General features: G+C 43.7%; 2 protein-coding genes across 2 annotated transcripts in view; both read right to left on the bottom strand.

The window, feature by feature from the left end:
* Positions 1 to 1136: 1136 nt before the first annotated feature.
* Positions 1137 to 19549, bottom strand: akap8l (A kinase (PRKA) anchor protein 8-like). The gene is made up of 15 exons (XM_048248970.1): positions 19455 to 19549; positions 18363 to 18407; positions 17624 to 17852; positions 13802 to 13879; positions 13600 to 13750; positions 13244 to 13365; positions 9774 to 9858; positions 9303 to 9336; positions 9010 to 9157; positions 7778 to 7919; positions 6278 to 6383; positions 5661 to 5791; positions 2807 to 2902; positions 2081 to 2293; positions 1137 to 1828 (listed from the first exon to the last, which is right to left on the bottom strand). The coding sequence occupies exons 1-15, from the start codon at positions 19477 to 19479 to the stop codon at positions 1520 to 1522; spliced, it is 1914 nt and encodes a 637-aa protein (XP_048104927.1). The 5' UTR covers positions 19480 to 19549; the 3' UTR covers positions 1137 to 1519.
* Positions 19550 to 19847: 298 nt separating this feature from the next.
* mvb12a (multivesicular body subunit 12A) overlaps positions 19848 to 26349 on the bottom strand; it is a 10751-nt gene continuing 4249 nt past the window's right edge. The window contains exons 5-10 of the mRNA XM_048249487.1: positions 26027 to 26156; positions 24782 to 24922; positions 23468 to 23571; positions 22234 to 22292; positions 22066 to 22125; positions 19848 to 21597 (exon numbers count right to left, since the gene is read on the bottom strand). Of these exons, the coding sequence (XP_048105444.1) occupies positions 21526 to 21597; positions 22066 to 22125; positions 22234 to 22292; positions 23468 to 23571; positions 24782 to 24922; positions 26027 to 26156 (566 nt within the window). The 3' untranslated portion in view covers positions 19848 to 21525. The remainder of the gene's footprint in view (positions 21598 to 22065; positions 22126 to 22233; positions 22293 to 23467; positions 23572 to 24781; positions 24923 to 26026; positions 26157 to 26349) is intronic.

Genomic DNA, 26349 nt, shown 5'->3' with positions numbered 1-26349 from the left:
GAGCCCTACGGCATTGTTTCGTCAGGATAATGAAGCCATACAGCTCTTCTATTAGGAGGTTTACTATTAGTTAACTTACCCAGGTTTGCCACCAAACCATGTACTTGGAATAGGCTACCGCGCTCTCAGATCCTCCTTCTCCACACACCTCTCTGTCCCCTTCACCGTCTCACCACCATGGGGAGCCCGTCTCTAGAATTTATTACCACCCCAACTCAGAAACATTGATTCATTCCCCCAAACAACTCAAAACACATCTGATGTCTTATGTATCCCTGTATGATGTCCTTGAGTGCGCTGAAAGGCGCCTATAAATAAAATGTCTTATTATTTGTATTATTATTATTATTATTAACACATCATTCCCTTGAGAGGTAGTAATGAAAAACGCTTTGCAACATTGTCCCCGTTGAAATTCACCCTGCTGTGTTTTAACTAACTACACTCAACTGTAAAGACGTTGCAAAGACACACACATACACAGAGTGAAGTGTGAGAATGTATTACAAATCAGATATAAACCACAGACCATGTGTACTTGAGTTATAAACATTTATTTCATACGGTCCAAAACAAAAACTGCTCTTGTAAAACAATATGCCAACTATAATTTCTGTAGACGGCACTAACTTAAAGAAATAATTAAAACAAAAAACAAGGCAATAAAATCCACAGACACTGGGAAAAAAAAAAAAAAAAAAAAAAAACTTTAAAATTAACACCGAAACAATGCATGTATATGATCAGTTTTGATGAGTGTCGATGGCCCATCAACAGCCTCAGACAGCGTTTTCTGCATCACTACCAAATAAAATAAAACCTCACAAGACAGAGAAGCCAATTTTTATAACACAAGTCCAGACCCGAAGGCACCAAAAACGTTTAATGTATTTACAAAAGGGGGGGGAGTGGGGAGAAAAACAAAACAAAACAAAAATGAATCAAACCAAACAAAAAACCCCAAAAACAAAAAGAAACATTTCAGACATTTGACTCTGTACACAAGCAAGAAGTCACTTGGAAAAGGTTTCTGATTGGCTGAATGACCGGATACGCTGACAGCTCATTCGCTGTGTTTGAAAGAGGATTTGGGGAGGTGGGCGTTACTTATTGGTCCTATGCGTGGGACAAGGGGGTTAGGGACACGGGCAGGTTCCTCATTTTGGCCTGGGGCATGAATGAAAGTCAAGGGTCACACACAAAAACAACCAATGAAAAGTAAACAGCTAATGTAGAGAGGATCAGGCCAATCATGCCGCTCAGAGACTAGTTGTTGTCTAGTGGACCAGTTGTTGACTAGTGGTTGGAGACCAGTTGTTGACGACGAAGACTAGTGGACGTTTCGAGCCCAAACCCCTCAGCACTGGCCAGAGAGCAGCCCTGGGTACAGCATCCCCGTATCGGACATGGGCAGACATGTATGGTTCATATGACTGTGGGGGGGTGGGGGGGCTGGTAGAGAGAGTACATACTAAAGGTCAAAAGGTCATGTGGCAGGAAGAAATGGAGGGAGGGGGTGTCACTCGATTATGACCACATCTGCGTTGGCCGCGTCATCTGTCTCCTTCTCGCCGTCAGAGGCGTCGGCGTCTTCCTTAGCTGCCTCTGCCTCTTCCTTCTCAGCCGCCGCCTCCTCCTCCTCAGCTGCTGCTGCCGCCGCCTCTTCCTCCTCCTCGTCTCCGTCGAGGATCTCGTCTCCCTCCTCGGCCTCCACACTGTCGGCCTCCTCGTCGCCCAGCTCCACACCTTCCTCTCCTTCTTCCCCTTCCTCACCACCCTCCTCCTCCTCTCCCACTCTGTTCGCACCGTCCTGATCCTTCATCTTCATCTGGAGAGCAAAACAAGAGACATAAATAGATAAACAAATGACCAAGATGTAGACCATCCCAGAGCAGTACAGGGTTACAGTTACAGTTTTGGCCTCCTCTTCTATAATATACCACTACTTGTCTGTGTCTGTCTTTGATGCATAATTCACATTATTGAAAAAATGCATAATTCACACACAAAAAAATACTAACAAAAACTGTGGTGAGCGATGATCAAAATCAAAATGTATCAAGATGTTTTAAATCTTAACCTTGTTCTCGCCTGCCTCTGGCTCTTCTGTGGCGGCGGCTGCGTCTTCGCCGTTGTCATGGGTACCATTGCCTTCTGGCTTGGGCTCCTCCTCGTCATCCTTAAGCTCCGCCTCTGGCAGGCTTTGACTGCTCACCTCGGCCATAGACACATCCATCGTCATGGAGTCGTCAGGGTCCTGGTCGTCCTGGTTACCCAAAAAGGGGTTCTCACCCTATTGGCGAGGGAGAAGAGAGCAGGTGAGTATAGGATAGTATATAGTATGTTAACATGTAAATATAATCATTCTATTGACGAGGGAGAAGAGAGCAGGTGAGTACAGGATAGTATATAGTATGTTGACATGTAAATATAATAATTTTGAAATAAACAGATGATCCTGTAATGTGAGATTGTTTACTGCTTTTATGATAACGTACGTCATTCCTTTTATGATGCTGTTTGAATAGAAATGAAGGATTGCATACAGAAACCTAAACAATTAGTCTAAATCCACTGAAGAACTCTTTTCTTCACAACCTATCAGCCTGTATACCTAAAAAAAAACAAAAAAAAAACCTACATGTGTACCAATAAGCAAATTAATTGAAAACAAACAAAGGGAACACCAAGGGAAATCGATTTTTCACATGAGCCAAAACCTCACACAGTTCTGTACATGTGCCTGTGTGTAAAGACTGTTTCTCTGCATACGTGTCAGTGCATGCGTGTGTGTGTGTGTACTTGCCTTGAGGTAGCTCTCCAGCTTCTTGCCGATGACCTTGTGGTTGAGGATGCTGCGAGCCACTGATAGACTGTGGCCTTTAGACATCTCCATCATACCCTGTGCAGACACACATACAGACACACTACAGGTAAGATCAGGTGTGTGTTTGTGTGTTTGTGTGTATGTATGCGTGCATGTCAATGCATCTGTGTTTAGGTGCCTTTGTGTGGGTGTGTGTTCGTGTGTGTGTGTGTGTACATTAGAGTGTGGCTACCCGACCCGAGCCCGACGGTTGCAGTTCGACGGGTCGGGTTCGGACAAATATTTAGAAATTGTAGTCGGGTTCGGACACATGGGGGCGATATGCATTGGAAGCTTTACATTTAAATTCCTTATTATGTTGGGTAACCAACAGGTCTGCTTTACATGATGCAAACGTTTGTTTTTTGAGAATAAAGTAAAATGTAAAAAAGACCTAATAGCTTTCTTCCTGTGTGCAAGATTTGTTTATCGTGACAACGCATTTTAGGCATGCCGCCTGAAATGCATTCGCGTTGTCACGACTACATAAACAAATGGTTATGCACATTTCGCACATATGCACATAAGCACAGTCTTGGGTGACGTTAAAAAAAGTTGTTAGCCTATCAGGAGATTTTAAGATTATTTGCGTTGCATACTGTGGTAAAGACATAGGCTACCGGTAGGCTATAAGGTCGTCTCATTCAACTGGATGAGGATTTCCTCGAGTTGCCCCAATTAACGTCGATGCTGCATATGGATCAGTGACGGAGGCACTGTAGTTTCAACGACTGTTGCAGTTCATTTTTAAGACTTTTCGTCAATGGTAAGACAAGAATTCTATTTCAATAGGCTATGCTTGCTTGGGCCTCTTGTGTTAATGTGCGCTGTGTGTGACCTGATTCATCTGATGTGTCATCTGATTCTGTAGACAATTTGTTGTGTGTTCCGTTTAATGGGCTAAAAAGAGGCTATCCACAAACGTGAACGTTTAATCACTAGCATGGGAATAACTGAGGCATCATCTGCGTTGGGCTCGGGTCGGGTTCGGACATAAAAATGAAAATGCCTGTCGAGTTTGGATGCAACTCTGTCGGACGCGGGCCGGGCAGAAATTTGCGGCCCGATCCGCACTGTAGTGTACATCTGTGTGTGTAGTTGAGGGTGACATTTTTTCGGGACTCCCGCGTGTCACGGTATTCCCGCGGGAGTCCTGCGGTACAGGAGTAAATTTCACTGTTGGTAACGTGATAGGACGGGACTGGACCGGACGGGACGGGGAACGGAGGAGATTAAATTAAAACATGCGGTGAGTGCACCCAAAGATTGCAAGGCATTTCTAGAAAAGAGAACCACTTACAACTCACAATACCTTTGTTGATTGGCTACTCCTAGCCGCAGAGTAGCCCATCAGAGCCATACTAAGCAGCTGCCCTGTTCACAAGCCAATCAATCAGCGTCAGCGACTACACCTAAAACTGAAGGTGTTCTATTCGTTTCTATTGCCATATCAACGTGAGCTAATCGCTAACGTTATCTGAGATGCTAGTTTTTGTAACGGCAGAAATACACACACATGGTAACAAAATCAATCTAAACATGTGTAGCTTTACTCAACACATTAACACTATGATACTGTGTAATTGTCAAGATGTATGGTTCACTTTGTTCAAAGTCGATCTTAATAACCCTTGTCACCTCGACTAGCCTGTGGTGGTTGTTATGGGAAACTTGCTAATAAATGGCAAAGCAGCTTAACTGTAGTAAAGTTCGCAATATTAGAAAGAGAAAATGGCATTTACATGTCCATTTAAATTATAGCCTTTCTAATGCATTAAAATCCGAAATAACATGGAATGTGAGGAGACCGCTATCTACAATTGAAACTATCTGTAGCCTATGACTCAAATAAGCCTCATGTCCGGTCTATGGATGTCTGCTTTAGCCTATTGTTGACAGCAGGGTTTTTTTACGATTTAAAATGATACTTTCTAGATTTTAATGGGCCATGTTGAAGAGCTGATGTCCGTAATTGTTCGTGCAAATATAAATTGAGTCATGTCCCTTGCATTTTGCAACTGTGAGGTCCATGGTAGGCGCCTGACAGAAATATTGGTTTCATTTTGCGATAATATCCATGTGATATCCACGTTCTGGCGGTGTTTTAAATGTGCACAGAAGGAGTTCCTACGCTATGTAAGGTAGGCTATACACTACATAAATTGTCACTATGCTGGCGACCCAAATAAAATCTCCTACGACCCACCCTTTGGGAACCAATGCTTTAGACAACATTGGGAACGAAACGGGAGTGGGACGGGATTCGGGAGCCTTTCTCTCGGGATTCTGCAGGACAGGATTTTTTTTGGGCAGTCCGCGGATCGGGATATGACGGGAGCATTTGTGTGGGCTCGGGATGGGACGGGAGTGAAAATTGATTCCTGTGTCACCCTCTAGTGTGTAGGAGTGCCTGTGTCCATGTCAGAGTGTGTGTGTGTGTGTGTATTTTGTCTGTGTGTACCTTGCAATTGTACGTCTGTGTGTGTGTAGGTACATATGAGTGCCAGTGTCTATATGTCTGTGTGTGTGTGTAGGTACGCCTGTGTCTAGGTCAGTGTGTATTTTTGTATTTTTTCAGTGTTTGTGTGTGTATTTTTGTGTGCCTTGCAGTTGTACATCTGTGTGTGTAAGAGTGCCTGTGTCTATATGTCTGTGTGTGTGTGTGTGTGTGTGTGTGTGTGTGTTGTGTGTGTGCGCATGCGTGCGTATGTGTGCGTGCGTGCATATGTGTGTGTAGGAGTGCCTGTGTCTATATGTCAGTGTGTGTGTGTATGTGTGTTATTATTGTGTGTACCTTGCAGTTGTAGTTGTGGTCAGGGGAGCGCAGGTGCTTCTTGATGAGGTGGAACTGCATGGGGATGAATACGTCACAGGCTGCACAGTGGGCCGCCTCCACCTTCTTCATGAAGTGCTCCATACCGATCTCTATTGGGGGGGGGGGTCAAAGATCAAATACACACTCTTTGTTCTGCACAGACATCCAAGGCGTACAGCCCTGCTACACAGACTACACGGACTTTCACATCCTTGAATTTACATGCCAGAGACTGATTTCCATGGAGTGTTTTTACATAGGCCAACACGCACATGCACGCACACAGACGTCAAATTATACTGGGACAAAAAGTCACAAAACACTCTCCACTCCTACAAAGCTGCATCAACAAAACTGTACTATAAATGTGTACTACACACTCACTTGTATACACATATGGACCCTTAAATAAAAACAAAAACAATGCTTGAACGTTCTATTTGGTTCCCAATCTACTTCCTCTGCATAAGGATAACATATGGAATGTTAAAACGGAAGCCTTGTGGGGCCAACTATGATGCTGATAATGGAACTCTTGAAAGGGTCTATATATATAAAATTCACATACAACAGGGATCGCGCACGCACACACACACCTCTGGTGAGGTCCTGCTCCTTGTGCACTTGGCAGATGGCAGCGCTGAAGTTGTCGATCTGGGTGACCCTCTGCTGTGTCTTATTGAACTTGTTGTTCAGGTACTCCTATAAAAGATTAAGAGTGTTATAAATAAGTCTTATTTGTCTTATTGAACTTGTTGTTCAGGTACTCCTATAAAAGATTAAGAGTGTTATAAATAAGTTTTATTTATCTTGTTCAGGTACTCCTATAAAAGATTAAGAGTGTTATAAATAAGTCTTATTTGTCTTATTGAACTTGTTGTTCAGGTACTCCTATAAAAGATTAAGAGTGTTATAAATAAGTTTTATTTATCTTGTTCAGGTACTCCTATAAAAGATTAAGAGTGTTATAAATAAGTCTTATTTGTCTTATTGAACTTGTTGTTCAGGTACTCCTATAAAAGATTAAGAGTGTTATAAATAAGTTTTATTTATCTTGTTCAGGTACTCCTATAAAAGATTAAGAGTTTTATAAATAAGTCTTATTTATCTTCAGTTAATTAACTTGTTGTTCAGGTACTCCTATAAAAGATTAAGAGTTTTATAAATAAGTTTTATTTATCTTCAGGTACTCCTATAAAAGATTAAAAGTTTTATTTATCTTCAGTTAACTCATTGAGTGCCAAAAACATAATATTACGTTTTTCCTTCCCATGCGTTGAGTGCCAAAAACGTAATATTACGTTTTTATCTTGTTTTTTAAATTACGAAAATAGACACTCTAACACAGCTTATATGTGATTTTGGGAACTCTGATGAATGGAAATAAAATATATGACGATCGAAAACTCATGAAAACACACAATCTGGACATTTTATCATAACTCGGTTGCCGCTTTGGGTCGAATCAGTGACGCATGCACGTCAGGTCAAAACCAGGCCATGGGTCTATCACTAGGTGGCAGTCTCGCTGATCACTTCCCGGAAAGTTTACACAAGTAAGTAACAGGCAACACTTAATATTTCATGAAAGACGTTATATCTCCATTTCTAGAAAAAAACAGCGATTTTGATGAACACTAGCCACTGTTTAGCTTGGGATTTCTCAGGAACAGAGGCGTGTAGAAATACACGGTTTGCACCCACCGAGAGCTTAAAGTCTCACCTTTTAAATGAGCCATTGTATGTGTTCATAGCTATAACACAGAATATGCTGTGGCTGTACAAAAATCATCAACAATGGTCTAGATTGCTGGCACTCTAGGACAAAGCTCCCGAAAACAGCTTGGCCTTCAACAATGAGTTAATTAACTTGTTGTTCAGGTACTCCTATAAAAGATTAAGAGTTTTATAAATAAGTCTTATTTATCTTCAGTTAATTATGAACATCCCCTGTAAATGTCTGTAGAAAAGGTGTGTGTGTACACATGAATGAATTCTGTGTGAGTGAGTGAGACATGCAATATAGCCACAACAGTGTGTGTGTAGAGGTGGGTGTGTGTATGTGTGGGTGTGTGTGTGTGTGTGTGTGTGTGTACCTGCAGGAAGTCCGTGGTGGGCTTGGAGAGCTGGCTGGAGAGGAACTTGAAGTGCTCCTTGTGGAACTTGCTCTCCAGGTGAGCGGCCATGTCCTCGCTGTAGAACGAGCGGAACTTGCACACGGAGCAGGCAAACATCATCCTGAGAGGAGAGAAGAGGAGAGAAGAGGAGAGAGAGAGAGAGATTTAAGTGTGTGTGTGTGGGCGTACGGCGCGCATGTGTTGTGTCTGTGGGGGCAAAAACAAACATGATCCAGAGAGTAAGACAGGTTGTTGTAGAGTCTATGCGTGAGAAGCGGAACTCGTGGAGAAAGTCTCAGTCAGGGAGAGCCCACTAGACTGAGAGGGAGACATCCCTGACCACCGGACAAGGGGTGGGTATAGATGGGGAAAGAGAGCACACACACACACACACACACACACACACTAGGGGTGTCACGATTCTCCAAATCCTCGATGTAATTTTTTAGATTTTAAAGTAATTTTGATTTTGATCTTTTTTAATATTACTATTAATGCATTCCTTATATGTTATTTACTCCTTTTGGCCTTTTCCTTTTACTATTTGGGTGCTTTTATTTTGAAACCGCTTTTTATTTTGAAACTGTTCCAACCGTGAGGTAATGTAAACAGAACTAACATTAGGCTAAATAAAAACAGAGACGTGAACATAGTGAAATGAAACACAGAATGTTAATTTGATTGTTTCAGCACACTCCGAAGAGACCCAAGGTTGGTGTTCATGGAATATGTACTTATCAATGTGCATTTTAAGCCTTAAAGTAACTTTGGACTGTAACTAGATCATCTTTTCACTTGGTATGTTGAGTAGGCTAAGTTAGTTTTAATTGACGTGAATGAACGAATACTTTCACACCGGTGATTTCAAAGTAGCAAGAGGGGCTTTGATTTCGGTAGGTTGATGTGTATATTTTAACTGGCTGCTGTTGACGCCGCCGTTCAGCACATGCATGTGTTTGTTTGTCTTGGCATACATGCTGGACGTGAGATTGGGGGTGTGGCTGCATCGTCGATTCTACTTTTAAGTTCGAAGTTCGAGATTGAGATGTAATTTCGATCGATTTCAATATAAAATCGAAATCGTGACACCCTTAACACACACACAGACACGCAGCAGGACCCCCCAACTGACCTCTGGGACAAGGGGTGGGTATAGACGGGCAAAGAGAGAGCACACACACACACACGCGCAGCATGACCCCCCAACTGACCTCTGGGCGTTGAACTTGACCCCGGACATCTCCATGAAGCCGCGGCGCTTCTTAAACTTGGGCAGGCCCTCCTCCTGGGCTGGCGGCTGCTGCTGCTTGCCCTGTAGCTTTTTCTTGATCTGAGTGATCTCCTCCTGGATGGTCACCCCTACAGGGAGCACAGAGGGACACACAGACCCTTAGCTGTTTGGATGACATGAGTCTAGTTTCACAGGGGACTTAAGATGGCGTTTACATTCACACACTTGAGTACGTGTTACTAGATCTAGTAACTGTAAAAGGTGGCTGCTTACCTCCTTTGTCTCCTTCAGCGGCAGGCTTGGCAGCCTGTGAAGCAGAAAAGTGACTTGATTATACACACACACACACACACACACACCACACCCGTTCTCTGGTTAACCCATCCTTACACCAGAAGACTTTGACAAGATTTGGGAAAGATTCTTGAAAGATTGGAGGCTTTTAACTAATGCAAAAGACTACAATCTTTCAAGAATCTTTCCCAAATCTTGTCAAAGTCTTCTGATGTACGGGTAGCATTAGACATCTTTTGGACGAAAATTGATGACGCTGTGATCCACACACATTCTTCACTACATCCGTTGCTTATACAAAAAAACAACTACAAAAACGATATATAATCCCACTGTCCTCCCTGCAATTTATGATGCACACAAGCCCAGTCACACACACTTACAGCAGAATCCTCACACACCTATGTACACCCTGCATTTTATGATGCCGCTACACGCACACACACTTACAGCAGCAGAGTCCTTGGCTGAGTCCTTGGTTTCCTCCTTGACCTTTTCACCGCTGGCCTCAGTACCTTCAGTCTTCCCTGCAGAACCAACACCAAAGCAGGGTTAACCGTTTACCTGAAGATTTACCGTATTTCACCTAATGATTGTACCCTTGAATCTGACAGAGAACAGGGCAAAAAAAAGATATTATATATATATATATATATATATATATATATATATATATATATATATATATATATATATATATATATATATATATATATATACACATACACACACACAATACACACACACACACACAGTTTCAGCACACCAAGAGACCCAAGGTTGGTGTTCATGGGAAGGCGTAATTCCTATCAATGTGCATTTTAAGCCTTAAAGTAACTTCTTTGAATTGTAACTAGACTGGCTTCAATTCTTGGTATGTTGAGTAGGTTGTGCTAGTTTTAATTGGACGGAATGAACGGTCACTTTTCACACCGCACGCAGCAAGAGGGCTTTGATTTCGTAGGTTGATGTGTATATTTTAACTGGCTGCTGCTGCTGGACGCCATTGCCTAAAGCAATACGCATGTGTTTGTTTGTCTTGGCATGCTGGACGTGAGATTGGGGTGTGGCTGCATCGCCGTATTCTACTTTTAATAAGTTCCAGATTGAGATGGGATTGACCATTTCTGGAATATAAAATCGAAATCGCGGACACCCCCTGTAACACACACACAGACATCACAGCAGGACCCCAACCGACCTCTGGGACAAGGGTGTATAGGACTGGCAAAGAGAGAGCTATCGCCAAGAGCACAGACCCCAACTGACCCTGGCTGAACTGACCCTGACATCTCCATGAAGTCACAGGCGCTTTAACCTCTAAGAGGTCTCCTCCTGGCTGGAGCGGCTGCTTGCTGCTTGTTCCTAGCTTTTCTTGATCTGATGATCCTCCTGATGGTCACCTGTCAGGGGAGCACAGAGGAATACCACAGACCCCTTAGCTGTTTGATGACAAGTGAGTCTAGTTTCTCACAGGGGACTTAAGACATGCTTTTACATTCATCATTCCTGAGCAATGCGTTACTAGATTCAGTAACCGTAAAAGGTGGTTGCTTACCTCCCTTTGTCTCCTTCAGCCGCAGGCTTGGCAGCCTGTGAAGCAGCAGTGACTTGGATTATACACATCATCAATAACACGTTCACACCCGCTCTCTTGGAGTTAACCCATTCCATATTCAGAAGAATTTTATCATATTTGGGAAAGATCTCTGAAAGATTGGAGGCTTTAACCACGCAAAGACCACAATCTTTTCAAGAATCTTTCCAAATCTTGTCAAAGTCTTCTGATGTACCGGGCAGCATTAGACATCTTTTGACTAAAATTGATGACGCCAGATCCACACACACTTTTCTCTCACTACATCCGCTAAGCTTATACAAAAAAAACAACTACAAAAAACGATATATAATCCCACTGTCCTTCCCTGCAATTTATGATGCACACAAGCTCAGTCACACACTCAAGCAGAATCCCTCACACACCTATGTACACCCTGCATTTTATGATGCCGCTACACGCGACACACACTTATTAAAGTAAAGTAGAGTCCTTTAAGTTGAGTCCTTGGTTTCCTGACCTTTTCACCGCTGGCCTCAGTACCTTAGCTCCTTCCCCTGCAGAACCAACACCAAAAAAGCAGGGTTAACCGCTTACCTGAAGATTTCCACTGTATTTCACCTAATGATTGCACCCTTGAATCTGACAGAGAGCAGGGCAAAAAGAGTTATATATATATATATATATATATATATATATAGAGGAGTATATATATATATATATATATATATATATATACATTACATACACATACACACAAGTCAATACACACACACACAAAGTAAGCATCCTTTCGCTGCTTCTCGTCAGTCCCGTTTCCTCGGTCTTGCCTTACTCTTTAGACCTCGGCTCCACGCCCGCGCTCCTGAGTCTTCTTCTTCGCTTTCTTCTGACCATCACGCGGGCTTACTTCTCTCAATCTTAAGTTGTTGAGTAACCATCGGCAGGTGTCAACACAATTGTTCACACACGCACACAGAAACAGACATACGAACACAGTTATGTGCAAACATTAACACACACAATAAATACGCTTTACTCGACGCAGAGACAATGCATTTACACCGCACCAGACGCTTGGATGTCATCTTTCTAAGACAGAATCAGCAACGATTAGCCAAAATCTTGTTGACTTACACACAGAACAGAAAAGCACAGCACAGCCGCTAAATTAATGAATGTCTATGCATAACAAGCAGAAGTGTACAAGCATGCGGAAAGAGAACAGTTGACAATCTTTCATTCGACAACACGCAACATTTAAAAGTTGCACATACACTTTTACGGAATGCTTCAGTATTACTGCATCTAGTCAAAAAGACAAGATCCATCGGAATTTTGGCATACACAGACTTACCTTACATCAAACACATGTCATAAACAAGCTTGACTAAGTGAGTTACATTTTTTGCCATTAAAAAAAAAAAAAAAAGGATAGCTTATGAGGTTATTGTTGGCCTATGCTACGGGAAAACCCGCAGAGAAAATGACAGTTATGAATACTGGGCGTGGGGGTTTGGAGAGTGATGTATCTTAAAAGGGTTAAAGACTGACTAAGAATAACAGCACAAGTATGACCAAATTGTGACCAAAGTGAAGCTATTTTTTAACAATTAAAACAACCCAAAATAAATAAATAGTTGGACTGAGAGCGCAGTGTCTTTGCTTCAGGGGGAATGGGCGAAGGACTTGCATGTGTTCTGAACCATACTGGCATTATTCAGCACTGCCGAAGGGGAGGTGTGGGTAAAATAACAAGATTCTCTCTTTGGTATGAGGGAATTATGGGTAAAAACAACAGGGTCTCTTTAGGTAGTCTTTGTGACCAAGAAAAGGGGGGCAGACTGCTACAAGAGTGGGCTGTGGGCTATTTTGTAACAGAGAAAACGACCCACAGGGGAGTTGGGACGAGATTTTGGTGACCGGTGCAGTCTCTGAGAACAACTACCGCTACATGGGGCTTAATCCAGTACAAGTACGAGCAAATAGTGACCAAAGCAAAGCTACAAGAGTGGGCTGTGGGCTATTTTGTAGCAGTGGTGAAATGACCCAGAGGGGGGGTTGGGATGTGATTTTGGTGCTCTCAACGAGGGCAGGAAGAGGACAGGGGGCCATGATGTATTGGGTGGGCATGTAACATGTGGCTGCTTGGGCAGGACTTCACAAAGCTTTCACCTTTTGTTGTTTGTTTGTTTTCCTTTTTAGATAAACCACCAGCCCTGGGGGCCCAGCCCAACAATGATGGGCGTTTCTCCCTTTATTTAAAGTTTTTTATTTTTTTTTTTATTTAAGTTTTGGGAGGTGCCCCACTGGTTGAGGGGCCCTTTGCGTCCCCACATGCGGTTAGTCGGGGGGCCCAAACTGGCGAGGAGAGGAGTAGTCCTGGGGGCCGTGGGCGTGGCCGTGGGCGTGGGGGGGTGCCTGGAAGCCCCCGGTCTCGGGGAACATGCGCTGGCCCAGCAGGGACGGCAGCTTGCCTCGCCTCTGGAGTGTCTCTGGGGTGCCGGATCAGACTGTGACCGCCCGGCCCGGCCCGCCAAGATCCGGCAAATTCATGGAGGAAGGGTTGTCCTCTGTCACCGGGTCGCCCATAAGTCGCCCATATTCCGCCCCCGCCCCACCTCCTCCTCCCCCACCTCCGGAGAACGTCTGATCAGCTAACCCCTTCCTGAGCCCCCCCAGCCGGAGCCAGAGAAGGTGTCATGGAGGGCATCTAACTGGCCTTTGAGATTTTATGGAGAGGCTGTCAAAGCCTCCGCCGCCACCACCACCAACGCCACCACCGCCCCCTCCACCACTGCCGCCAAGGCCTCCGCCCAAGCCCATGGCTCGCCCCTCATCCCCTCCCGGCCCGTCGCGAGGCCACTGCCTGTGAGCCCATCAGAGTCCATCGAGGGCTCACCCCGCCAGCCATAGCTACCAGATCTGTAGAGATCTCGGGGCCCCATGGCGGAGGAGGAGCTGAGAGAAATCCTGAAAGGAATGGTATTGGTCAAACCTGCGACAGAGGGGGTGGGGGGAGGGAAGGGGGAAGAGGAGAGGGAGGTGCAGAGCAAGCACAGGGTGAGGAATGAGGAGATTCAGGAGTTTTATTTTTCCTGTCTTTTTTTCTTCCACAATCCCTCCATTTTTCTTCATCATGATCATCATCATCACCCCTCATTCATTCTCTCCCTCGCAAATGAGCAGAGGAACAAGCACAACATAAAAAAATAAAAAAAATCTCCCAACAAGAAAAAACACAAAGATAATAAAAAAACAAAATTAAAAAAAAAAAACATCAACAAAAGGGTAAAATAAGCTCAAACTCAAAATCATCAGCCCAAACAAACTGGAGTCTGGAGACACAAACAAGGGAAATAAGTCACTGAAACTCTGTTGCATAAACCCATTTCAGCCAGACTCCTCACGCCAGTTCTCTCACACAATCACCGTGTTTGGTGTTATAGATTGTTTAGGTTTTTTTTGTTTGCAATCCCTTTAACCCCCACTCATGAGGGTCTCAGAAAAAGGGGCATCTTGGGGATGGGTGGCACACAGGGACAATAAAAGAACAAACGTTCCCAGACAAATAACTGTTTAGGGGCCTTTTATAACAATACTGTAGGACTGGTTGAATGAGAGAAATAACATCTGGAGAAAGTATTGGATCTGGGAGAAGTACGAGAAACTGGGAATCTCATAAAAAGTTGACCACATCTTAAGAGGGGGCATAAATATGGTCCTTTGTACCATCTGGAAGCCAGTGGGGCACCAATTCCCTGAGGGGGGGGGGCTCATGGTTTGTAGCTTGGCAACAGAGACTTCCTGTTTGTTTGTGGGGGCACGGCAGAGCATGATCAACATTGTGACATCACAATTCAGCACCCTCTTGCGTGGACCCCTCACTGAGCCAAGAGGAGGGATCCCAACCTGCACTTAAAGGGACGAAGAAAAACACACAAAACATGGATGGGTGTGTGTGTGTGTGTGATATCGGGTGCTTAACTATATGGCGAGAAACAGAAATGGAAAGAGAGAGAAGGGAGAAAGACACACAGCAAAAGGCGGCGATTTCCATCTTTCTCCGTCTCCAACAAAATGGACAGACAGTGACAAACAATAGAGGGGACACGACACGTCGTCTACATCAAGCACAGACTGGAATGCTTTGAGAACACAGGGACAGGCCGAGAGGACAGTGACGATGACGTGGCAGATGCGACAGAGATTCCGGCAGAACACAGCGCCAACATGGCCGACATCCAGGTGAGGCGATGGATGTGTGCAGTCGACCACAGTGAGCCCAGAACACCTCAGCCCAAAACAGTTTCCTGAACCCCCATATGGTTCAGAGCTCTCCAAAAGACTCCCTGATAAAAATTTCATTGAACACAACACAAATGGCTAATTTAACGTCGTTAGGATTACCACTAGCCCATCATTTACCAGGTGACATATCAAGACAATTAGGACTGCTCATTTGGGCGGAAAGAAGATCACTTCCTGGACAGGGCAGCACAGGTCTAGGCTGCGTAAATACATGCAAAGTGGCTAAAAAGAGTGCTGTATGAATACCCACACCATCAGGATCAGTGCAGCAAAAGGAAACACACTTCCCTCAGATGGGTGGGGGTGTGTGGGTGCAAAGGAAGGTAGAAGTGTATTTCAGAATATGAGCTGGAGAGAGTGTGTGTGAGTTTGGCATATAGGGACCCACTGGAGATGGCTACTGGAGAGTTAACCAAATCGAGGCGAGCGTGCATTCATTACCGCTTAATTATCGACCAAAGAGGCTAAATTTGGCTCTGTGTCTTTGCAACAAACACTTTTCTCGCACTTTCATCTTGTTTTTAACCAACTCTCCTCAGAACAAACTCCGACAACTCCCTCTGAGCAAAACTATTCAGTATCAACATTCACTTCACCACCTGCCAGGACGCCTTAGAAAATATACTAAAGAACTTAAGTCAAAACAGTCCACATGCAAGGAGGATTTCTGACCAAAACTTTAGCTTTACATTTTCAATTAGGTCAATTTAAAAACAGTGGGATTTGGGCATTTCGAATCCTGGGCCATTTCAGATAGACAGTGATAAATTCATTGTGCTAATAGGTGGGGGGGATTTCCCACAGCATCCAATCAATTACCAGCCTATTTACCACCAAAATCACCAACACCGCAAAAATGACAGAGGAGCCTTCGGAAGCATTTCACTGAGGTCATCAAGCAGAATGTTAGCTATAGGGCGGAGGAAGTGTAGTGGCTAAGGGAAAGTTGTGGGTTTGATTCATAACTGCTACCATAGTACCCTTGAGCAAGGCACTGAACCAAGTAGCTCTGGGGAGACTTGTAATAATTGACATTATAAGTGGCTTTGGATAAAAGTGTTTTTTTCTTTTCTTTTTTTAAGCCAAATTAATATATAAGTAAATAAATAAATGAATATGTAAACTCATCTGGGTTAGCCACTAAACCACTTCCTTGGAATACCCACGCGCCCAGGAAGGCTACGAGATGGTACCAACACACAGCGGCAAGAGAAGACGCACAGTGAAGGGAGGTGAACCAGTGATGCATCAATGGTGTGTGAATGTGAGGGACAGGGAGAGCATCATGAGCAAAATGGAAACAGCTGTGGCAGGAAGAACAGCGTGCCACCCATGACAGTCAGACAATGGAGGACTTGATAGGCCACAGGACGGAGATAGGGGTGCTGTGATGCAGCTTGTGGGACAGTGTATGTGTCAAAGTCAAAGCCCCTGCTGATCCTAACATCAATAACAACAACAACAATTTTGGGTGATTGAATTGGATGGTGTCTGTTTATAGAAAACAGGGCCAGTTTTGCCACTCTGCGGCCATCTTGGTAACAGCTTAGGGCAGTTACTTTGGTTAACTATTTCTGAAGATTACGCCAATCATGCCGTTTCCAACAATGCATTTGGTTACTGACATTAGAGGCGGGATATGTGTAGACAACTGCATAGTGGCATTACAAACTAACCCCATACAATTTTACGGAGAACTCTGAGTGCTGCTCCTTCTCCTCATTATAAAGTATATAATTTGACAATCAATTAGCGAAAAAATGAAAGACTGAAGAACAGCACTGAGTGGTTGAATGGAGGGGGGTGGGGGTAGTGTAGTGGCTAACGGAGAAAAGATCTATGGCCCTAAAAGATATGCGATGAATGGTCATCTGGGTGTGTTTGTGGGGAGAGCAAGGTGATAATCTCTTCCAGGTACACGTCCTTCAGCGTCCACAGAACAGGTCAATTGTGCCAACATGGGTGCTAATAGGCTAGGCTACTTCATGGGGTGTGAAAGAGGTAGGCCATTATTAAAGTACGCCTGAAAAAAACATTGTGAACTTCTTGAGTGAGTGTGTGAGGGTCATATTTAAATCACAGCGTTTTAATTTAATTACATTTAAATCAAGGTGATTAGATGTGTGATGTGTGAAACTCCTATTAGAGCGGGCACAGTGTATGGCGGTGTGCATGTTTTGGTCTCTCGGTGAGCAAGTACATTGAGAACATTCAGCATTTGTTTCTTCCAGTTTGTGTGTATGTGTGTGTGTGGGGTGTGCGCGCTTAGTACTTTCTCTTCAAGCACACACACACGTGGCTTTTTCAGCAGAAAAGGCTATTTAGAGAGAGCAAGAAACAGTGAGCGAGTGTGTGTGTGAGGCCTAATCCCAGTTCGAAAAACACACACACACACACACACTTTTTGGCGTGCGGAGTAGCTGAGCCTTACCTGTCGCTGCGTCCGCCCCCCTTCATGCCACCCTCCAGCTGTGTGAGCATGTCCAGGCGCTGGTTGATCTTGGCGATGACTTCGTCGGCGTTGCTCACCGTGGAGGACAGGCCTGAGCCTCCGGAGAGCCTGCTCTTCATCAGGCTACCGCCGTAGCCTCCGCTGCCTCCACCGCCACCACCACCGAAGCCCCCGCCGCCCGACATGGAGTCCTTGTACCCATACAGGTCTGGGGGAGGGGCAGAAACAGCAGAAGATCTCAGACCTTCTGTCTGGATCGATAAAGTATCTATCTTTCTTTCTATCCATCTTTCTATCTATCTATCTATCTAGCTCTATTGAAGTGCTACCTAGACTGACCTGCGACCTCGACTAACTTACTGCTTGTTTGTCTGTCTGTTGTCCGCTGTATGCACATTCCTCTGTGTGCAGGCACATTCACAAATATGTCTTCCTACAGCACTATGTGGGCCCAAACCAAATTCCCCCTTTAAGTCCGACACACCTGACTAGTCTACTACGCTACTGACCCAAGACAATGTATGGCAACCCAATGTCTGGAAAACGCACGGAAGCACTGATTGGACAGGCAACTTTCATTCTTTGCTTACTGTCACTGTGTGACTAGCTTCTACTCTAGAACAGCATGTGCTCAGGTATGTGTAAAACACCAATGTGAACAACACTGTGCCTGATGAGCATGAAAGGCCATTTTAATGAGCTTTCCTCGGTGACCTACCTCTGCTTGAGGAACCTCCGCCACCTCCACCCCAACCGGAGAAGCCTGCAAGTCGAGCACGCAAGTTGGAAGTTAATCGTAGTGAAACAATTGTAAAAATAATGCTAATATTGTGTAGCCTACACAGCCTTTACAATTGTCCAAGGACGAATAATCACACCAGCCACAAATAAATGAACCCTTCCATTGCTTACATAACAGAAGGCAAACGTCAGTAAACGGTCTAGTTTAGGGAGAAGCTGTAGGACTCGGTCAATTAACTTGGCAAACAGCTATTGAAAATAGACACCTAAGATAAGCTGTTGTATCCGCCAGGCCCCAAAATGGTTGCATGTGTTGCATAACAACCGCTAACTTTATGGCTAGCTAGAGGGGCGTGTGGTGAGTTGCTAGCTGTAAGTTAGCTAAAAATTTAAGACAGGGCTATGAAAAGTCTCATGGCGGCCATTTTAATGTAAAGCTTAGCTGGCAGCTAACTTCTGGCTGCGAGAGTCGGGAATATGCGATTAGTTAAGTCGTGACTGACCAACGGCGTTTCTACTAGCAAATGTAAAGGATAAGGTAACTTTAAAGTTTGTGTTAGTTACCGTGTCTGGAAATAAATTCACTATGCACAACAATATTCACCTCGCTAGCTCTTCGATGCTAGGTGGCATCACGACTTTTCCATTGTTTACACGCAGGCCGGTTAGCCACTCGTGTTAACAAGCAACACTAACGTTAGATACACCCTTGACCAGTTTAGTTCCTGCAAACAACCCCAACGTCTAGTTCAATCCTTCAAGTAATCGAGAAGCCCGTTAACTCTATTCAACTCAATGCAGGTAAAATAGTTAGCTAACAGATCAGTGAGGGCCTTTTGCTAACGTTAGCTAGAGCTGGAATCATTTCCATTAACGCTAGGTAGCCTACTGCCGAAAAGTAACGGAGCATTGATCGGTTAGCATTAGCTAACCTAGCCTAGTTGTGATTATTATACAAAATGTGAGTGTTGAGGGAATGCTTAGTGATCTTAGAAATTATCATATAAAGTCATAGACGTGGATGAGACAATCATTAATTTAGAGAGACAACAAAACAACGCGACTTTACCTGAACCGTAGCCTCGTCCGTCCATACTTGAATATAGGTTGACTTGTGGGTTGGTGATCTGGCCAAGGTAGTGATACGCACTGCGTGCGAGGAAGGAAAAGTAGATCACTGCGTTGCGGTAACAAAACGCGTCTGCCTCTTCCCATTGGTTAAAAGCATTGATTCTGGTTGAAAGCCGGGATATTTCGAAACGATTGGATAAAAAGCAATCCATTCATTGTCAGTCTCCTGCATTGGTCCAATCTTATTTGAAGGATTTTGAAAATATAAAAATAAACCTACAAACACTGAAGATGATCTATTCTGGCCGACGTACAATCAAATATCACGCCAAAAAGTAGCATATTTCCAGTTTCGTTTTTTTTTTTTTTAAATGCATTGTCAAAATGTATATTGCTTTTTCTTTAAAGGTCTTTATTTAGAAAAAAAAGTTAAAACAGAAAGAAAGCGGGGATATAGAAAAAAGTAATTCAAGATGATCAGCACATTCCTGTAGTTTACATACATCCTTCACTAAAATATAGTAATATATAATAAAGACAATGTCCCGTTTCAAATTTTTGGTCCCAGACATAAAAAACAACAACAACAACATTTAAATATAATAAGCAGAGAATTACATGGTCCATACAAACATGACACAATATAATTAAGATTCATTTCAAGAGTGTAAAAAAACAAAAACAGTTTCATGTCAGTTATACATCCCATCACCACTGACAATTGCAATATTTTGCACAAACGATTAAATGATGAGGAGAAACAAAGTAATTCAAACTCTGTGTGCTGGTACCAGCAGCAAAGTCATGTAGGCCAAGCTGGCTAGGTAAGGCGACAGCGGTCACATCATTTAAAGAGGAAAAAGTGCATCATCTAAGGAAAATAAAAACAGCCGGCAACACACAACAGACAGCTTTCAATGTAGCTCGTATGTGTGCAGGATGAAGCCAGCCATATGACTCACAATCAGACAAATTAGACTAAAATGTGGTCAAGATGCACATTTCGCTATATGCAAATTATTATATTTTGGAGCCTATGCATTGCCAATTTAATGATAGCCAACGGCACTGCGCAGATTCACCTTTGTTTATCTCTAAACAACATGCAAACTCAATAGCCCTTTAAAGGGGGTCTAAAACCATTTCAAGAATTTTGATGGAAAGTCAGTGATAGGGAGACCGAATCTCTCTACCAGCTTTAAGACTGTCACTGAATCAAGACTGGACTCTGGAATTCTAGACAATTCTAGAATGTGGCACAAATGGGATATTTCCACTCCATTACTCTGTTGGTACTATATTAAAATAGAACAGGAACTTCTATTTACTCTAAATGTGTCTGGACAGAGTGTGACACGCATCAATTACCACCTCAAATGTGCCACATAATCTGCTACTTCTCTCCTTTCCAGCCAATCAGTTCAGATAAACATCATAGTCACAGCAAGCTTTACCAGACCAGAGAAATGGGCAAGCCTCTACTTACACACAAACACACACACACACACACACACACACACACACACACACACAGAGGTGCGCGCACACACACACACACACACACACACACACACACACAGGCGCACACACACATAGGTGCGCGCACACACACACGCACACACACACACACACAATTTATTCTTAACAGTGTCAGTAGGGTAAGAGTAAGACAGCATGATTATCTGTTGCAGGCTTAGCAGCTACTAGGACATGAAAAAATGTAGCTGCTTGGGATTGTTAACTGTGTAGATGGCTCTAGATTCAGTCAGAGACAGGGTTCAGTCAGTCCTCAACTTGCCCATACACAGATAACTGTAAACAATGTTTAGTCAGAAACAATGGATAAGTGTTAACGTAAAATATATGGGTCACCTGTGTCTGTTTGACATGCAGTTGAGATAGTGTGTGAGTGTGTGTGTGTGTGTGTGTGTGTGTGAGTGAGTGAATGAATGAGAGAGAGAGAGAGAAAGAAAGACAGAGAGATATGAAGCCATTGGGCCATTGGCAGGTGAAGGCGTGAGGACGGATCCTCAAGGGGGGGGGGGGTGGCGGCAGCGACGGAAGCGTCTCTATGAGGAGGCCGCAGCTGAGGGGGTGAGGCGCTTGGCAGCCTGCTCCTCCACAGAGAATGTGTAGTTGTACTGCACACACACACACACAGATACACACACACACACACACACACACACACACACACACACACACACACACACACAACACACACACACACACACACACACACAGACAGATACACACACACACACACACACACACACACACACACACACCCAGACACACACACACACACACACACACACACACACACACACACACACACACACACACACAGACACACCCACACACACACACACACACACAGACACACACACACAGACAGACACAGACAGACACAGACACACAGACAGATACACACACACGCACACACACACACACACACACACACATTAACATATAAATTATACACAATGAATGTAGACACTGTGGACATGAAGAGACAATGGCTTACAATCTCATGTCTTATTTAAAGTTCAAAACACAAAAAACGTACAATCTAAGAAGAAAGTTAGATGTAAAGTCAGTGACAGTACCTCATTCTCAATGTCTTGGATAGACTTGATACGCATGTTATTTAAGGAGTTCGTCGGCACCTGAAGAGAAAATTGGGTCAATTTGAGTGACAGATAGTTGCAAATAATGTTGCACACATCACACACACACACACACACACACACACACACACACACACACACACACACCTTGCCGTTGGACTGGGCCTCAAATCTTGGATGCAGAGCAAAAGGAACTCCATCGATGGCTAAGGCAGAGGCAGTAGTTAGATTACATACAACTTACTTACATGCTTTGCATTGCTTTTGTACTGTCCAGTGTGTACTGGCTAGCCTTTTTCAGGGCTGTAAGGTGACTGGTTAACCTTTACAGGTCTTTAAAGGGGTGGTTCAGGATTTTGGACATAGGACCTCATTTCCAAGTTAGCAAGTGTGATATTTATCAGTGAGACCGTTTTCAACACATTTCCTACCGTCCTTCTAGTTGCAGAGTTCGCAGGTGCTAAGCTAGCGCAAGTCATCAGTATGTGTTAGCCTGCCACTAAAAACAGTCTTACCCACTCCACAGTAACACAGTCATAGCGAGGTGGGCTTCAGAGAGTAAAAGTAAAAGATATTTGACTTGGTGGTGTGTATGTGTGTACGTGTGTACGTGAGTGTGTGTTTACGATATTTGACTTGGTAGGAAATAGGAGAGCAGTTATAGACCCTTTCAAGAGAGTTCCATTATCAGCATCATAGTTGGCCCCACAAGGCTTCCATTTTAACATTCCATATGTTATCTTAATGCAGAGGAATTAGATTGGGAACCAAATAGAATGTTCAAGCATTGTTTTTGTTTTTATTGTTGAAAGGGTCTATACTTTACTGTTGGACTTGGTTGTTGGCTAAGGGGAAGCTAGAGCTGAGAGGTTTGACATAACAGCAGAACTGAAGGGGGGGGGGGGGCTGTGGTAAAATGTCCCAGGAAGTAGCAAACATAAGTCATCTTAGCCATCAGTACAGATATACAGGGTATGCATTCACAGATGCTAGTGTGGGTACTAGGTCTCACTAGTGTTGGTCTTTGTGCGTTAACACTCAAAGACAAATGGTGGTTTAGAGAATGGCTGGAACCAAGTGCATGGTTGTGACTTTTACTTTCTGAAGCAGTCAAGAATCAGAAAAGCAGTTGACAGTGGTCTGCACACCGCAAAAACAAGGGCCCACAGGCTATAACAACAAGGTATATAAAGGTGCAGACTTTAGCCAGGATCAAAGGCAGCACCTTTAAATACCTTGTGGTAGAACGTTGCAATTAAAGGCTTCCTTTAAAGCCTACTAATAGTAGCGTTTGTGAGGTTCTTGTGTCGTACCTGTGTTGCCGTTTGTGAGGTTCTACCCCCATACCTGTGCTGCCGTTTGTGAGGTTCTAGCGCCGTACCTGTGATGCCGTAGATGTTGTTGCTGCTGTCACTTTCTCCGACACTGTTCTCCTCCAGCTTGCTGCGCCGGCCGCTGAGGCGTGGTGGCGCTGCAGGGGGGTTGCTATGAATACACAATAGAGATGCACCGATATGGAATTTTAGGGCCGATAACGATAACCGATATTTATTGGTTTGTTGTGGCCGATACCGATACGATAACCGATAATATTACTCTTGAAAAAAATTTGTGAAAAGTGATTTGAGGAAAGCATTTAATAAGCATAATTTTATGTAAGTATACTTTACTTTATAAAAGTAATGACTGGCCTCAGAATCAGACGATGTTTTAGCCTATTAAACGGAAGTAGATTTTCTATATATCTAACAGCTCAGTTGAGGCAATGACGTCCTGCCAGCTGCTGCATCTTCTGGTGAGACTGCCAGAGTAGCAACAAGACGAGAGGTATGACACGACACGGAAACTTTCACCTATATTAATTTCTAGGCAGCATAGTTCAACAATCACATTGGACAAGGAAAGTACGCCTACAACTTCATTTCACAAGCAAAGCAAATGCACTGGAAATCGAGCACACAAGTTAGACAAACCTAGCATTCGTTATGAATGTAGCCTCAATGTTGTCAGTGCAGGACATGACAGAGAGACGGTCGGCTGAGAAAAAAGATAGCCTACTCTGTCGGTCTGTCCGAGTGGGCATGCCTAAGCTATGTGTAGCCTAAATATATGTCTACCCATAATATAGCAAAGTGTTTTTTAGGTTACAGTGTCTGTATGGTGAAGTTATAACCAGACTTCTAGCAATGCAAAGCAGAAGGATCAGCAAAGCAGAAGAATCAGCTGGCAATGGATTGGAAGTAACTTCAATCCGTAGCCACTTAATGCCTTTTCTGGCTATGACAAGATAGCTTACAGAAGTGTGTCAAATAATAATAAAGTATATTAAATAAAATATGGCTGTTAAAATATGGTTGTCTGTATGATTGTCTATATGATCAGCCTACAGAGGAGGAGAAAAGCAAACAGGCGTAAAGGATACTTTTTCATATTTTTGATGGCCCTTTAAAGGGATACAAATGTAAAAAAATAACTTGTTACTGGAGTAATGTATTAACAAAATACTTTTTTACTTTTTCTTGAGTAGATTTCTCAGATGGGAATATTCTTTACTGACTTTTACTGAAGTAATTTTTTTAAGGGAGTAATTGTTCTTTCACTTGAGTATAGATTTTCAGTACTCTACCCACCCCTGGATGAAACACAGTGGTGTGAGTGAAAGGTGTGTGACCAAACGGGCCTCTGATTGGCTCACCAGGGCCGTAGTGGCTGTGGAGGGGCGGTCCCCTCCAGGGAGAGCTTCCGCAGGTCCAGACTGACGCTGCGTGGCTTGGCCTGGGGGGTGGGCCCCGAGAACGCACCCTTCCTGCACCACACCACGAAGCCGTGCACGTCCCTACACGCACACGCACGCACACACACACACACACAAACACACACACACACAAGTACACACGTACACGCACCCGCACCATGCACACGCATTCACACACATGCGCACACATACACATACACATACACATACACATACACACACATACACAGAGAGAGAGAGACAGAGAGAGAGAGACAGGAGTGAGTTACAGGTATGTGTTAGTTAAAGGGGAGTTAACAGTGTATGTTAGTTACAGATTAATTAACAGTGTGTGTCTGAGTTTATAGGCGCCAATTTAAGTTTCCGTCGGTGGGGTGCTAAAACAATTAAATGCCCAATACCAACGCCCAAAATAAACCTCATGCAAAAACATAGCACATGAATTGTTGCCATACGATTTTGAGAAAGTAGTAATGTATGCATTTCAGCACCTTAGGAAATCAACAGCGACCGACATACACACAAAAATGCCAATCGTTCTATCTGCTTTACTTTTGCGACCTCTTCACTTCAATATGTTATTGACGTTCTATAGAGAGGGACCAGTGTTTAGATGTGTCACAAAGCAATAGGCTTTGTCAGACTACTTATAAAATTATATTCTGGGCTACACTTTAAACATTCAGGTGGAAGCCCCGACAAAATGGCCTTGCGTTAATTCTTCAGGTTGGAAGTGTCTAAAGAGGATTTTTCATCGGAGAGACGCTTTTATTGGTGGTTAGGATATATATATATATATATATATATATATATATATATATATATATATATATATATATATATATATATATATATATGGAGCAGGGGATTGCAATCACATTATTGCAGATGCTGCAGTTAGCACCATCTGTGATGTTTGGTTGATTTTAAATTCATGTAAATTTTGCCGGGACTGTAAGCTGGCATGTGGCACACATGCTCGAGACCCAGAGCACCCACAGTATCGAAGCCTATGTCTGAGTTAAAGTTAAACTGAGGTAAAGGTGTGTGTGTATGTCTTAAAGATGTGTGTTACTTAAAATGTGTGTGTGTATGAATTAAAAGTGACTTAAAGGTGAGTTAAAGAGGTGTGTATGAGATAAAGGTGTGTATATGTATGTGTGTGTGTGTGTGTGTGTGTCCTACCCAAGGCAGGTGTAATGCTGCACCATCCCTTTGCTCTTTGCCGTCAACCGGATGTCCAGCACTGCAGTGGTGACGCTGTCCACCGGAACCATCTGCGCACACACACGCTTTTTCTTCAACACTGAGGCCCCTGGCACACACACACGCACACGCACACGCACACACACACACACACACACACAATACGCACAAACCCATACGCACAAACACACGCACGCACACTGCACGCATACACACCTGCCTGCAAGCACACACACACCTGCAGCATACCACCCACACGTGCCACCCACACTGCCACACACCACACAGAGAGAGAATGCACA

The sequence above is a fragment of the Alosa alosa genome, chromosome 7 (genome assembly GCF_017589495.1).
Source record: "Alosa alosa isolate M-15738 ecotype Scorff River chromosome 7, AALO_Geno_1.1, whole genome shotgun sequence".
Classification (NCBI taxonomy): domain Eukaryota; kingdom Metazoa; phylum Chordata; class Actinopteri; order Clupeiformes; family Clupeidae; genus Alosa; species Alosa alosa.
This window is presented reverse-complemented; position numbering and strand designations above follow the sequence as displayed.

Excerpts from the sequence above, each read along its gene's own strand:
- akap8l (XM_048248970.1), bottom strand. The coding sequence starts at position 19,479 with ATGGACGGACGAGGCTACGGTTCAG. Across the intron at positions 18,408-19,454 it reads CGGACGAGGCTACGGTTCAG|GCTTCTCCGGTTGGGGTGGA; the intron begins GTAAAGTCGCGT and ends CTCGACTTGCAG. Across the intron at positions 9,859-13,243 it reads GACTACTCCTCTCCTCGCCA|TTCTGCAGGGAAGACTGAAG; the intron begins GTTTGGGCCCCC and ends CTTTGGTGTTGG.